Source organism: Zonotrichia leucophrys, chromosome 3, assembly GCF_028769735.1.
Source record: "Zonotrichia leucophrys gambelii isolate GWCS_2022_RI chromosome 3, RI_Zleu_2.0, whole genome shotgun sequence".
In the NCBI taxonomy this organism is placed as follows: domain Eukaryota; kingdom Metazoa; phylum Chordata; class Aves; order Passeriformes; family Passerellidae; genus Zonotrichia; species Zonotrichia leucophrys.
Window position 1 is genome coordinate 57,544,674 of NC_088172.1, and position 15,098 is coordinate 57,559,771.

At 37.7% G+C, this 15,098-nt stretch overlaps 1 protein-coding gene across 4 annotated transcripts in view; it reads left to right on the forward strand.

Moving 5' to 3' along the window:
- The window catches only part of UTRN (utrophin), a 341,485-nt gene that overhangs the window by 124,065 nt on the left and 202,322 nt on the right, over positions 1-15,098 (forward strand). For 3 of the 4 annotated variants that reach the window (XM_064708388.1, XM_064708386.1, XM_064708387.1), the window contains 5 exons: positions 306-455; positions 1,593-1,730; positions 2,541-2,693; positions 9,044-9,235; positions 11,645-11,817. In XM_064708388.1, the coding sequence (XP_064564458.1) occupies positions 306-455; positions 1,593-1,730; positions 2,541-2,693; positions 9,044-9,235; positions 11,645-11,817 (806 nt within the window). The remainder of the gene's footprint in view (positions 1-305; positions 456-1,592; positions 1,731-2,540; positions 2,694-9,043; positions 9,236-11,644; positions 11,818-15,098) is intronic. The other variant, XM_064708389.1, reaches the window with a different exon arrangement.

The window sequence follows — 15,098 nt, forward strand, 5'->3', positions numbered from 1 at the left end:
TGTTCAGAAAATTTTATATATTGCAGTACACATTTGTGAGCTACAAAACAACACCATAAACTAATGTGACTGGAGATGATTCATTTATTTTGAGAATAAAATACTCAGATTGAAGTTTGAATGTAGAAACTTGGTGATAACTACCAAGTGTGTTCAAGCTATCTCTCAGATAATGTAACTCCTAAACTTTTGATTTATACTGATATCTAATGGTCGTGCAGACTAGTATATGTGTTCATGGGGAATTGTATGGGACAGCTCAGACTAAATGTTCAGCTTGACCAAGGTTTTATTTTGCTTTGCAGATGCTTGTTGGACAAGAACGACTTCCTGTCATGTCAGAATCCCGTGAAGCTAGAGTGGCTTTTCTAGACCTGGACAAAATTGAGAGTGACATACAGAATATGTTAAAAGTTGTGGAAAAGCATCTGGAGTTGAGTGGGGAAGATGAAAAGGTTTGTGAGCAATGAAACAAATGAATAATTAAATAAATAACTTTCTATTTTGTCCCTCTGAATTTCTCCAGGCTTTGAGAGAGAATTATGATGAAATGTCTTTAAGGTTAGAAAAGGAAGGGAACTATTAGGTTGTTGGATATCCTGCACAATTTTCCAGTACTTTTCCCAGAGCTATTGCATCTTGGCTGCAGGGCTGAGTGTAACTAATCATACTTGAGTTGGTATTTTCATCACAATTTTATAGAATACAAGTAGTAAACTGTGATTTTTGTTTATCTACCTTCTGTCTCCTACTCAAAGTAACTCTTTGTGAGAAATCCCTACTGCATTTGAATGATGTTTGAATGAGGTTCAAATTTAAACTGGTATGATAAAATGAATCACAGTGCATAGGCCAGCTCAGAGGATGCTTGAGGTAAGGTGCAAGTAGGAGTCTTGTAATGTGGCTCTATCTTGGGAAGTCCAAATAAAAGCTTTGAACAAAATTTATCTTCTAGATTGTTATCTAGACTCTGCTATTCACCCATATAAAATTGCCATAGTTTTGTTAGCATCTTGTCCACTATGGCCTCGTTGCCTGCAAAATCGGGTAAATTCCTGTCAGTCCACTCTATCTGCCTTCCTTTTAAGCAGCTCCAGTACTATAAACTGAGCTGAAAAGCTAGATATAAGTCTGTGGAAAATGCCATGTACATTACAGAACACAAATTTTAAACTATTTCTGTAGAAGGGCCTATGGTTATAGAATGTAGCCTTCCTTTTATACTGTTTTTATATTTATTGAATTTTTAATTTTTATATTTATTGAATTTTTAATTTTGTAATGTTCTGCTCTGAGCTTGCTTATTATTGTCAAGGAATATCTAGAATAGAAATGGTGCTAAAGTCATAATACCCGATTGATGTGAATGCATACTGCTGGCTCATTAAATTTCTTTCAGTACATCTCTTTATAAAGTTTATGGGAAGTTGGATTTTATGATTTGGTAGTTGTTGAGGAGAATATCTGCTTGAATTTGTTTGGCTCCCATTTGGATTATAAGACAAAAGTTTGGTACAATTGCTGTTACTATCTGAGCAGCTAATGTGTCTAAAATTAATTTCTGTAGATAATAGAGATTTGTGTAATTTTAGCTGGATCAAGAAAGAGCTCAGATTGAAGAAGTTTTACAGAGAGGAGGGCAGTTGCTCCAACAGCCTATGGAGGACCATAGGAGAGAGAAGATCCGCCTACAGTTGTTGCTTCTGCAGAAAAAGTACAACAGTTTGCAGGTACAGTTATGGTAGCTACTACAGCTCATTTATCAATTTTCCCTTCGGTATCCCACTTGCAACCTGTAATCCATATTTATAACTTATGACTTTTTCAGTATATGTGATTCTCTGGGGAAGAGTTACATGTATGTGCACACAATTTGACTCTCTGAATCTTTCCCATTCCAAAATATGAATTTTCCTGTTTCTAGGTTTTGGGGGAATGGTTTTGATTTTTAAAGTCCCTTTCACAGCTTCACAGAGGGTCACCCTATGTATTGACCCAAATAGGTGGGTGCATCAAGTTGGGCATTTGCTTCACCTGTCTTTGCTGGCCCTTGAACAGAGGTTTATCCCCACCACTAGATGTGAAGAGTGACTATGGATACACATGTACGCAAACATACCAACCCCTCAGCATGAGCCCTTTGTGTGATTGAGCCTGCTCCCACATTCCTCTTCCTTCCTATAAGAGGGTATTAGCAGTGACTGCAGCATGTTGTGGTGCTTGCATACACATGCTGTGTTAAAAATGGCTTTGTCTAGAACAAAGATGCTCCTTTTAGTTCCTGTTTGAATCTGCTAGAGTTGAGAAACTGAGGTGTAGTTCAAAGTGCAGGGCAAGACCATCAGGCAGTCTTTGATTACATGTCTATGCAGATAAAGAGAATATAGCTATTACAAAAATAAATTAGTAGTAGTGCATATTTTGGAATTTGCTCCTTCAAATAAATCCCTCAAGTATTTTTGTTTTTCAAATAAATAAGACCTATTCTGTTCACTACTTCCCTCTTTTTACACCATATTTTCCAATACACTGGATTGTAGGAGTGCAGGTCATTTCAAAGGAGGCAGGCGGTGGAGCTCTCTCCAGTGTTTTCCCAGTATAAGAAGGAACATGATAGTCTAATGAAGTGGCTGAATGAGGCTGAGGACCGTCTGTCAGGGCTGCAAGGTGTGGAGGATGAACAAAAACTACAGGTAAATGAGGCTTCTGTTTCTTAGAACAAACAGTTAATGGTGTGTATGAACTCTGGAGATTCATACACTAGAGTTTAATCTAGTGATCTTCTTTGGACACCTCTGTGGAAAGAAGTGTTTCAAAATGACAGCATTCATTTTTTGTTAGGAGATTATCAACATATGCTAGTTTGGGATTTCTACATAGTCATTATAGGTCCAAAAGATCTCATCCTTCAGACCCAAATCTTAGACTGTGATCTGGGCAGTAGGCCTGATTCAGGAAAGTTTGTCTTGCAAAGTCTTGATCCTTGAGGATTACACTTAACCCTTTTTAAAAACTCTTAATTCAAACAGCCAGATTGAATATTACTTTGGTGCAGGTATGATAAAAGGCTTGTTTGAGGCTTAAATCCAGTGGCTCTGCATCCTGTGGTCAGGGTATTGTAACTACTCTGCTGTCTTTTCCTACCTCAAGTGCTTAGAGAGGGAAAGCTGCCCTCATGTAATGGATATTTGTCTACACAATGAATTATTAATAAAACAGACAAAGGTTGAGGTATTACTGATAATGTGTGTGTGTATCTTGACAAACAATTTTGCAACTGATGCGATGTCATGGTCTGATAAAACTGACTGCCCAGAAAGTTGTATGTCTCAATTTTTGAGGATACAGATATGGAGGATGCTTTTGTTGTGGCTTCATGGGTATTTTTTGTTGATGTTTTTTAAATCTTTTTTATTTCTCCTCTCCATCCTTGAAAGCACATGTTTTTGTAGTAATTACATTAATATTTTAGGCAATAACAGTGAAGAACCTTGTGAAGCAGTAAATAATGTCTTAAGATTGAGGGCTAGGTCATCTGTCAAGGACTTTTCAATTTCTGCATGTAAGGGTTTGTAATTAGCATCTATAAATCTTTTTGACTGCTTTGTAACTTTTTAACCTAGAACCACTTGATACCATGTTCTGACTCCCTGTAATACTTGCACCACAAAATCATGTGGTGCTTTTTGTTCACAGCTGGTGCTGTGTGGCTGCAGCTGCAGGTGATAGATGGTCTGCTGTCCTCTGTCACACAGTCCATTCAGTATCAACTTTTAGATCTGATCCTTTTTAGAAAGACTGTTTCACATTGAAAGGCTGCCATGAATAGCTGGGCAGCAAAGAGGGCCCAGAGTCTGTGGAACAGTCTGACATATGACTGCTCTGTTGGGTCTCCAGCAGTCTCTTCTGGTGACATAAGCCTGGGGACCTGCCTGATGCCCTGGAATTTTTTTTAAGGGAATGGGGATTCATGTGTATTTAAAGTAAAGAAACATGATTCAGTTTTTCTGTTTGACCATCAGATGCATTGAATGAATCAATTACTGGACAGAAATGGAAAAATGGTGCACCTGCATGGCTCTTTGCTAATGGGGCCAGTCATGCCTCAGATGGGTCCTCCTTGTCACTGTTGGTTGCACTGCAGCTTGACTGATCTTCTCAAAGGAAGATACTTTGATTCTTGTAAAGCCCTTTTCTTAAAGGGGTATACTGCAGCTAATCCCTGCTACTGCTAGGTCCATTCCTGGATAAGTCAATCTGGTTGCTGGATGCATAATGTCGTGTCAATACCATAGCAATTAAAATAGAGTGTTGATGGAGGGACATTATCCTTGCTCAGGTCAGCTAGACTGTCACAAAAGGACCACAGAAGTTTTCATTACTGATGTGAAATGTGGAAATTCAAACTGCTGCTTTTGCTTCATGTGCCTGTGGATTTCTGATATTTGAGTGCTAAGGCAGCTTGTCTCAGGTAGCCTTATTTTACTTTTATGGCTTGTTCTTTCACTGGCTCTGTTAATCTTGAACACTGAAAATGGTGTGAGACCATAACGTTGCTAAAGGGAGAAATAGTCTTCCCAAATATCATCATTTTAGATAATCAGTCTTGCTCCAGAATTTTCTTGGAGCCATCAGACTTGAAAATTGCAGTGCTTGTTGCTCATCTCAGCCTAGGACTGAGAAGCACTAAATGAATTCTTGACCTGGTGGAGTGCAGGTGGCTTTAGCACTCACCTTGATGTGAGGAAGCTGTAATGAGAGAAGGACAAACTGCTGTTTGATGTGAGCAAAACAGGGAGGGAAAGGAAGATTTCAGCTGCTGAGCTGGGGAGTAGACTTCAACTGGGCTTTTATGAAATACATTATTTATGCTTTTGTAAGCAAGTGTGGGGGAGAGGACTTATTTATGGTGCTTGAAGGTCATATCTATATATTGATTTGCTGGAAGTAGCTGGATCATAAATATTCCTCACAATTTATGCTCCTAGGGATTATGGAGTTAAAATATCTTTGAAATATTGGTAACCCTTCTGCATTGTAGGTACTTTTGAGTAAGCCTTGTTTTGCCACAGATCCATTAGCAAGAAAAGCGTGCACTGGAAGTTTACATCTCATAGAGGTCCTTCTTTTCTAACAGGGTTTTAGTATTTATTTAAATTGGACTATTCTGCCTTTGTTCTAAATGAGGGAAAGGAAAGAATTAAACCTGAAATTGCAGAGGTAATTCGTTGCCTAAATTCCTGAGAGATTTTTCCAGGTTTTAGGAAGTTGTTTTGAAGTGAAAATGGTAATTTTGCAGATGGTGAATATTGGTGATTTTGCAACTGCAGTGAATATGCAGTTGAAGGCACAGTGCATTTTTTCCTATAAACCGAAGCATTGTCTTGAAGACTCTTGAAGTATTTCTGCAATAAAGAAAATGTATTTGTTTTTCATGTATGCTTTTTGTAGGAAAGGTTCTGGATTACTTAAATATGAACAATTGTTTGCTGAACGCATTAATTAAATGGACATGAGTTTTGGGAAACCTTTTTTTAGAAAACTGGCTCTGAGATAACTTGAGATTTAAAAACTGGCTTATATAGTTAAACATCCAAGGAGGTAAAAGATTTAATTTTATGTCAATGTCTAGGGCTTCCAAAATCCACTTGGAAGCAAGTCAGAAAAATCTTACTGAGTAGAATCATTAGTAGATTTTGTTTCAAAATATACTTAGAGTAAAAGAGGAGATGGAAAAAAAAATCTGAAACTGAATTCTGAATTGCAGGTTAAACTGTATGCTGAGTATAGGAGGAAATAACATTTTTTATTTGAACTCCAGATAAAAAGCATTTTTAGCCATTCTTATTGAGTGGCCTTATTTATAGAATGTTCAGTAATAACCAAGTATTCTATTTATTCCTCTAATCCTTTGTTTTTGCTAGTATTTAAAGAGAGAGCAAATTTATTAACCATGCTCTATCAACACTGAAATTAAAGTAGAAAAGGACTATTAAGTCATCCAGTCAGATTTCATCTTAAATAACCTTAGATTGACTTTTTATTTGTGTATGCTGAAGAAAAATTGTGAGAGGACTGAAGCACTGCTCCTGTTAAGACAGACAGAGGTCTTTTAACCTGGAGAAGAGAGAGCTCTGGGGAGATTCTTATAGCAACCTCCCAGTACCTACAGGAAAGCTGGAAGGGACTTTTTACAAAGGCGTGGAGGAATAAAACAAGAGGCAATGGGTTTAATCTGTAAGAGCGTCAGTTTAGATTGGACATTAGGAAGGAATTCTTCATTGTGAGAGTGGTGAGGCACTGGAATAGGTTGTCCAGAGAAGCAGTGGAATCTGTATCCCTGGAAGTGTTCTAGTATGGGTTTGATGAGGCTTTGTGCAGCCTGATATAGTGGAGGTTGTCCCTGCCCAAGGCAGGGGGGTTGGAATGAGATGATCTTTAGGGTCCCTTTCCAAATGAAGCCATTCTGATTCTGTGAAAAGGTTGCTTACATGAGGGTTTTTTTTCCCTTAATTAAAAAAAAAAAAAAATGAAAGAGCCAAGCAACCAAAACCAACTTCTGTGATATTTAGGTACTTATCAGGTAACTGTGAGAGAGTTACATAAAACTCCACTTCTATTTTTTAGCATATTATGCTGCATTTTAGAAGCTTCCAGTCTGCAGTGCAAGGTAGAGAACAGCTGAACAATTAAAAACTCGGCTGTACTGAAGCACTAATGTGTTTATAGCACTTATGTTCACCTTTAAGAATGAGGGTTGTGAGAGGAGGAAGCATCATCTCAGTGACGGGAGGCAGCTGGAGGAGATCAGCAAGGAGCTGTACTCTGAGGGAGCAGCATCGAGAGGAATTCACTGCTTAGCCAGGAAGAGTAATCTGGCCCAGGATGGTGTTACTGGGAAAGCAGAAAGTTTCAGAACATGTCAATGCACAAGTACAGAACAAGTTTGCTGCATGACAACATGTGCTGTTTTAAATCTTGTGCAAGTTTTTTCTAATGAGAGACAAAGCAGTGTGTGGGGAGTGGAAACATAGTAAAGCCCAGTGACCTATTCATGTGGGTGAAGTCTTTATTCTGAAGTCTTGCTGCCTGTGTGAGAATGGGACTTCTGGAATGATGTGGGAGCTAGAGAAAACACCTTGTGAAGATGTTGCAGATGGCTGTGCTGTAGTAGGCATCCTAGTGTTTTTTCTTACCTTGACATATTTCATGTTGCTAGGGAAAACATACTTTGAGTTGCACAGACTGTCTGATTTCTTAGGAACTGGGGCCCTCTCCGTCCACAGGAAATCATGCCACTGTCTAAGCCTTGGGCTTCTGCTCTGAATTTCACTGATGGAAGCTGATAAAATATATGCAGAGCCTCAAGAAAATGCATTTGGGGAGCATCAGGGACCAAGAAGCTGGCTTTGTAGCTAAAACATATGGAGTAAGCCTTGTTTTTAACTGTGATGCTTGCTTGTTGTACTGAATCAAAAGCAGTACTGAGTAGTTTGTGATGCTTTTCTGTAATTCTTGTTTTTAGTAGATTTTAGTAGACTATGCCCTTGCATCCTGTTTCTTTGGTGTGCAATGAATCACTGAGAGCAAATCATATTTAGTGGTAAAGGTTTTGTGGAAGCAAAGCTGTGTCCCCAGTTTCAGAACAGGATGACTGTCTATTTTATAAAACAAAAAAAAAATCCAAATCAACACAAAACAAAACAAAAAAACAAAAACAAAAAAAAAACCCAAAACAAACAAAAAACTCCAAAAAACCCAAACCAACACAAACCAAAGAAAATCCTTAGGAACATTTAGTGCATGTAAAGTCCTGAATCGTGAATATGTGAACATACCTTTTCTGCTGCAGTCCTTGCTTCATTTGCACTACATATGCTGGATATGTTAGGTTCCTGTTAATTTGAGTGACATATTTGAAATTGTCAGAAGCATGTGAAGGAGGAAGATACAGACAGGTGTTTGCAAGCCACTTGGTTTTAATATTTTATTGGTTGACAGCTCTGCTAGAGATTTTCATGTGTGCACCCAGCCCAGACAAATTGCGAAGTAAAATTCACTGGCTGAAATTGCTATAAGCATACAATTATTCTTCACACTTTAGAGTGTTCTTAGCTGTTAGTAAATCCCACAGTCCCGTGCCTCTGTCTTGCTTGATTCACTCACCAAGTGCAACATGGTGATTTAAAGTTGCTTGAGTTCTTCAATATTTGGAAGTGGGCTTTATTTTATTTGATAATTTGAAAGAACTAGGCTGTTTTCAGAGATGGTAACAGAATTCCGTCTGACAAGAAGCATTTTCTGCTAAAAATGTTTTCTTTCAGTGTGCTTTACCTGCCTCTGCTAATTTTTTGCCAGGCGTGGCAGAGGGATAGTTTCCTGTAGCAATCTTCCCAATGTTTCAGATCCAGCCCTCTATTAGTGAGCCAAGAAAAAGCTGCATTAAATTACTGTTCTTACTCTTATCTGCTAACATGGTACTTGGCTAGATAGTCTTGCAGCCAGAGCAGAAAACAATTGGCAAGCTCTGGAGGAGTTACTGTCTTTTATTGCTGCAAAATATTGGACTACTGGTGGAGCACTAATTTATTTTTAAAAAATGGTTAGAAAATGTGGGTGGGGATGCCTATTGAAAAGAATATGGATGGGAAATAAGTGTTTCAGTAAATTGGTATCTTGGCAAAGAAGGAAGCAGAGTGGATTGTAACACTAGATACAGGCTCAATCAAGAAATGCTATTTCTGGAAATTGTAAGGATCAAGTTAAGAGAAACAGTGGTACCCTTCCCATTGCTTGGAGTTTTAATCAAGAATAATAGAGTCATTTTGAAGCGTGATATCAACTTTTTCCTAACTTTTAAAATAAACAAACTGTCTTGTGCAGGACTTGCAGCTTTCTGAATGAATGTAATCTTGCTAGAAAGGCCTTTGTTTTCTTTTCTAGTGTAGAAAAGGAATTATTCTGAATATAGTTTATTGATTTAGGATTTTTTTTATAAAATTGATTGTTGCTTGAATTATAAAATGAATTTTCATGTTTTCAGGCAATCCCTGTCCAGCAGAGGTTAAAAGGCCAATTTGCTACAGGAGTAAGGACCTTGCCTTTCTCAGCTGAGTACTTGGTTGAAATCAACAAAGTTTTGCTGGCCATGGCTGATGTTGAATTGCTGCTGAATGCACCAGAGCTGAATACTGGCATCTATGAGGATTTTTCAGCTCAGGAAGATGCACTGAAGGTACTGCATGCCTAAGCATTATATTCAGAGTGGAGAAGTATTGGAATATGAATCCCTATATTACCAGTTAGATTGTGCCTGAGCCAGTCTGACCCTCGCTGCTAAGCCAAAGGCAGCAGCTGTGGTGTATCACCCCAGAGACACCTTTAGCTTGCTGGTGGTTGCAGCTGGGCACTAAACAAGTCCAGGCTTGTTAGGAACTCCATTTACCTCAGGAGGAAGGCTTCAGGTGATGGTGAAGAGAAAAAGGAGAGGATTCTGCTGGAGGGTTATATCCAGAGGTGTTTATTCCATGGTTACAGAGGCCTGAATCTTAGGAACAGCTCCAACAGAATGCCAGCCGCATGGCCTGATTCACCTTTTAAGCTCCCGGAGCAGGGGGAGGGGACAGGTGAGCCACCAACCAGGTGGGAGGGGCGGGGTCTCAAGGGACGAGGGACACCTAGACAGACCAATGACCTCTGGGCCTGAGTGGCATCCTTTGAAATTGACCAACCACACCATGCCTTGTTGGAATGTTAAGCCTGATTGACAGGACTCACTCAGCAAGGGACAAGGGGGGGAGGGGAAGAGGGTATTGGTACACCTGGGAAAGGGACTTGAAAGTTTAAAACACACCGCAACAGAGAAGGGAAACAGCAGAAGAAAGGCCACCACCCTAACAACTCTATTACTACATTTGTGGTTTTGCTTGGTGTATACAAGATCAATATACACTGAAAATGAAAAAATGATAGCTCTGTTGGCTAATTTTTTTTTTCTATGCATAATCTGGATACAAAGTGTACAAAGTGTAGCAGCATGAAAACTGGGGGGGAGGTTGAGGGAGCAAGGTTTAATTTGTTGTAGATGCTTGCGTTTGCCATCATAGTCTACATAATACTTAAAGAAATGCTGAAGCCAATCTCCTTACATTCCTGCTCGATAGCCATAATACAGCTGCTGTTCTTAGGTCATGTGAAAGCAATTGCTCAAATAGGAACAGGAGAAAGGGTGATTTTTGTCTTTTTATGAAGTTGTGTATGAGGCCACAAGATGATGGTACCTGCTGTGATGAGCAAAACAGCAATATTGTTTCAGTTTTAAGCTCCTTCTCCTTATTGTCAGCCAGTGGATTTGCCTGTGTGATTTATAGTGAGGAAATAGTTGAGGACCTCTACTTTTTCAAAAGGAGATGAAGAAATCATGCTTGAAAATACTGAATCCTCCTGTCAAATATGAGCTGAGTGTGGAGAAGTATGAGCCCTGGTTAATTCTTACCATACAGAAGAGTGTGAAATAGAGTCCCTCAGAAAACATCCATTGGAGTTGGTAATTACACATGGCATGGTGCAGTGTAGGTGTACCTCTCTGGACTGGGAATCATAGCGGGGTCCGTGTGTCATATCTGAGGTGTAGTTGGGCTCTGCCTCTCACTAAGAGCTAGATTGGCTGTTTCTGCAGCTGCTGCGTAGGTCCTTAAAAGGTTTGCAGAATTCCAGTCCACTTTTCTGACATGCTTTCCTTTCTGCTGTGCACATGCTTCCATTTTTTGTGTTTTAGTTTTTTTATATATTTTATAAAAGCAAATATGGGAATGGTGCCAGCCTTTGACAAAGGGGAAGCCTTTGTTTTGTTGATGAAATTCTCTTAACCCTGCTTACTCTGCTTCTGTGCTGCCTTGAATGTAGTTAGGAGTGGTTATGTTAAGACAGGTTGAAAATACTTTTGGTATTTTTGGTGCAGATGTCTCATCTGATTTTGAAGTTTTGATATAGCTTTCAGAAAAAGCAAATAGCAGAGCATAAAATTTTTAGAAGCATTACTCTTTTAAATTCAAAAAGATAAGTAAATTCCACTGTCTGCATGGACTGTTTGTCTTCTGAATACCAAGGCAGTCTTACAACAATGTCTGGTTTAAAGGAATTTTCACATAATAGTTCAGTGGTATTTGAAATTGATTACTTTAACTTTGTCATTTAAAGGTAAAACCTTTGTGCAGCCTTATGCTTTTGCAGTTCTGTGCATATGGGAGTTTACATGAAGCATGATGAAGTTGCATTTTGTGGTCCATTTTTTTACATGAGGAAAGAGTACGTATAGTGACATGGGTAGATTTGTTTAATAGTGAAGCTAGTGTAATTTTGAGAAGTATGGTGTGCCCTTTACCTTAGGAACAAATTAGATATGTATGAATTATTACATCCTTTTCATAAATACCTGAAAAGGATACACGTTTAAATGGTATGATGAGCTATTTAGTTAATTTGCTAAAACTGATTTAAACTGTAAAGGTTACTGTGGTCATGGTCTTACTGTAGATGCTGATTTTTGGGAAAGAATTTTGAAAATATTATCTTTTGGTATTTTTCTTTTATTTCCTGCTGGTGTTAACTTTACTAATGACTTGTGCCATTACTGTACTTGCAGAACATAAAAGATATTTTGGATAAACTTGGGGATCAAATTGCAGTAATACATGAAAAGCAGCCTGATGTTATACTGGAAGCATCTGGACCTGAGGCAATACAAATAGGAGATGCACTAACACAGCTGAATGCAGAATGGGACAGAATTAATAGAATGTACAATGATCGTAAGTGGTAAGTCAAGCATGATTGGTCTCTGTGGCCATGTAAATACTTAACGTACATGTTTATGTAAGTGTTTTTCAAATGTACCTTAATGATGAAGATGAATTTGGGAGTTATCAGATTTTATTTGTTGGTATTACAAAATAATTTCCAGAATTATTGAACGTTGAAACTGTTAACATGGAAATTGAAGTTTGGCTGCTTTCATGAGGCTCATTGTTTCTAGTCTGTGAGATAGAATGTTTTGTTTATGGAATGTAAAATTTTGGTTTTGTAAAGGCATCACAAAGCAAAGTTCTAGTAGAATAATGTTGAGTAGGACATCTTTTTATGAAGAATTCAAGGCTGATTTTTTTTGTTTTTTGAAGGAAGGATGCAGTTTGAAAGAATAGGGTTTTTAAAATACAGCACCTATGACAGTTGTCAATAATATTTGTTGTAAGTATTTGAAGATGAGAGATGACCTGATTAGAAAATTTTGTTGTTAGGAAAACAAAAGAATACTAAAATAAGTGCTTAAGAAATATGCATTTCTAATTTCCTTGCCACAAATAGATGTAATTTCACTTGGGCAAAAAGTTTGATTTCTCCCCAACCCTTATAGAAGAGACAATAAACTTTTTACTTTATCTGAATCAGTTTTAAATCTTTAAAAACAAACTCAATACCACTAAGTAATTCTTGGGACAGTGTATTAGAGGAATATTTCAAATTGGAATTTGTAAAAGTGTCAAAGCACATGTTCCGGCAGTTACCACTAAGCTGAAGGTGCTCACACTGCAAGCAGGAGTGTACACCAAGATTGCTGCTATGCAGAAAACCCCTTAATGACTGAAAATTATTTAATAACATTTAAAATTAAATGCAAAGACGTAAACTGAAGTTCCATTGCTTTTACAGTATTTCCTTTTTAATGATGATGTAAGGTAATGGATGATGCAGAAGTTTTGTAGGGCATAAGGTATGCCGAACTGTGTTTACTTGCTTTGTAGCACCAGAAGTCTGATATCAAACACATGTGGTAGTGTATTTTGAAGAGATGTTTTTAGGAAGAGTGTGTATTACATAAGCAGGTGTTTCCAACTCTTTCTCAGAGAATATAAAAATCAGTTTGTATGGGGATATAAAAATCAGTTTGTGGTATCATCCAAATAGACACTTCCAGAAATTCTGGGCCCCTGGATGAGTGAAGGATCAAGATTTCTAATAACTCAGCAGGCAATGTTGTTTCACTGTGAGTTCTTAAATCAGAAAGCAGTGATGCCAGATATGTAGAGCTTTGTGCTCTTCCTGGGTGCTTGTGGTCACCTGCTGAATTTGGAGACAACTGCTCCCGAATCTGGTGCCTGTCCATATTTATATGCCTGTAGCTATAGTATTGTCCTCATAGATACTGTATGCACTAAGCTTTAGTTATGTCTTTTTTTCCACTTGAAGCTTACTTGGAAAGCTTTAACTAATGTTAACATTTTGTGAGTTAACTAATGTTAACATTTTGTGAGTACAGCTGAATTTGCTACTCAAATTTACTTTGATTAAGTAGCCAGGGCTAACCAGAAATCTAGTCGTCTTATTGAGAAAGGTAAGTGAATCAAAGAGTAAGTTCAGTGTTTATGAAGAAGTGGCAAAATGCAACAGATTGCCTCTTCAGTCACTTTGCTGATACAAATTAATCTTGACCTTCATAAAGTTTGTAAAGCTCTCCATATTAATGAGAATAATATTGGGCTTCATACAAAAAGGGACTACTGGGCTACTAATTTAGATAAATGATATGTAGCTTCTTGAATATATAAAATGCTGCAATTTTAATAGAAGCATGCTTTTTGAGCACTGAAGATGTTATTAATTGCAATATTCAAATGGCATTAGTATTTTTAAACCCTTTCTGTTACAAAGAAGAATTCATAGTCAAGTTTAAGCTTGCTTTTCCCAGTGTTACACTAAGTATAAGCTGGATAACTATCTCCTTAATCATCTTTGGCTTTTTTCTATGTCTGGAGTGGGTGGAAATTTTGACAAAATTAGAAGAAGCAGCATCTGAAGCCTCCGGCAAAAGATTAATTTAGTTTTCAGAGGTAGTAAAGATTTTGTGATTGAATGCCAGCTAAGTAGTTAAACCTTTGGTAAATGCTCTGATGAAGCCAAGCACAAGTTTAATTCAACTTTACTTATCAAAGCTTCTAAGTAGTCAACTAAATCCAGCTGACTGCATTTGCATTTGAACGTGTGTAGAGTAAAAAGTGTGGATTTTGTATGTATATATAGACTTAATGTTTGTAACTGCGCTGGTTTGCTAGGTCTGCTCATTTTGCTGTGGGTTTTCTCCCAGTGCTAAGTGTTGATGACTTGGAAACAGTGGATTCCTGCAGAGGAGGCAAATGATGGCCAAGTTTTGGTGTCACAGTCACAGGAATTTGATACTTTTAGCTTTCAGATGAGGCAGTCTGTAGGGAAACAGCAGCACATGCATGTGACTCAAAACTGGAGTGGAACTTTGCTCATTGCTCAAAATACTGATGGAGCTGTCGTCCCACAACAGAAATGGTGCAAGTTAAAACTTTGTACCTCAGTGTTCTCTGAAGTTTTAAATTTTGTATTCTGAGAAAGTCGTGCGGCCAAAACTCCCTGAAAAACTGTAATTTTTGAGGAAGCCTATAAAACCTTCATTTAATCTATTTTAAATGCTTAGAATATATTTTATTAAATGTGGAATGAGTACTGTTATGAGACAATATGCTTGGACTGAAACATATGTGAGAAATAAAGGGACATTGAAATTTGTGGTCAGTGGTTGGTCTAGGGTGTTAAATCAAGGTATGTGCTGAAACTGAAATGGTAGAACTAGGAGATAAGGTTAGAAAAATTAAAGTGGAGATTTTTAAGACTTCTTTGAATCTTAAATTTTAAGACTTCTTCCAAGACTTTTTAATTGGCTAATAATAATAATAACAAATAAGCCCTATATATGTCAAGAAATAAATAGAGATTTAATTTTGATGAAATGAATCTCAGTTAAAAAAAAAGTTGCAATGGTAGCCCTTTAAAGTTTGGTTTTAGAGATCTTTATTATGCTGCTAATTTCAGATTGTATCCATATATGTGCAATAACCCTGGAGCCTTTATGGTTGCAATTATTTGCAATTGTTTGCAGTAATGGGCTGCAAATGACATAGTTCCTCAGTCAAAACAGAGGGTCCTCTGATTAACAGTAGTCTTGGCCTCTTAGGTCTTTAAAGATGACCATTTTTATTAGTTGGGAATAGTTAATAATCAACAAATAGAAAACA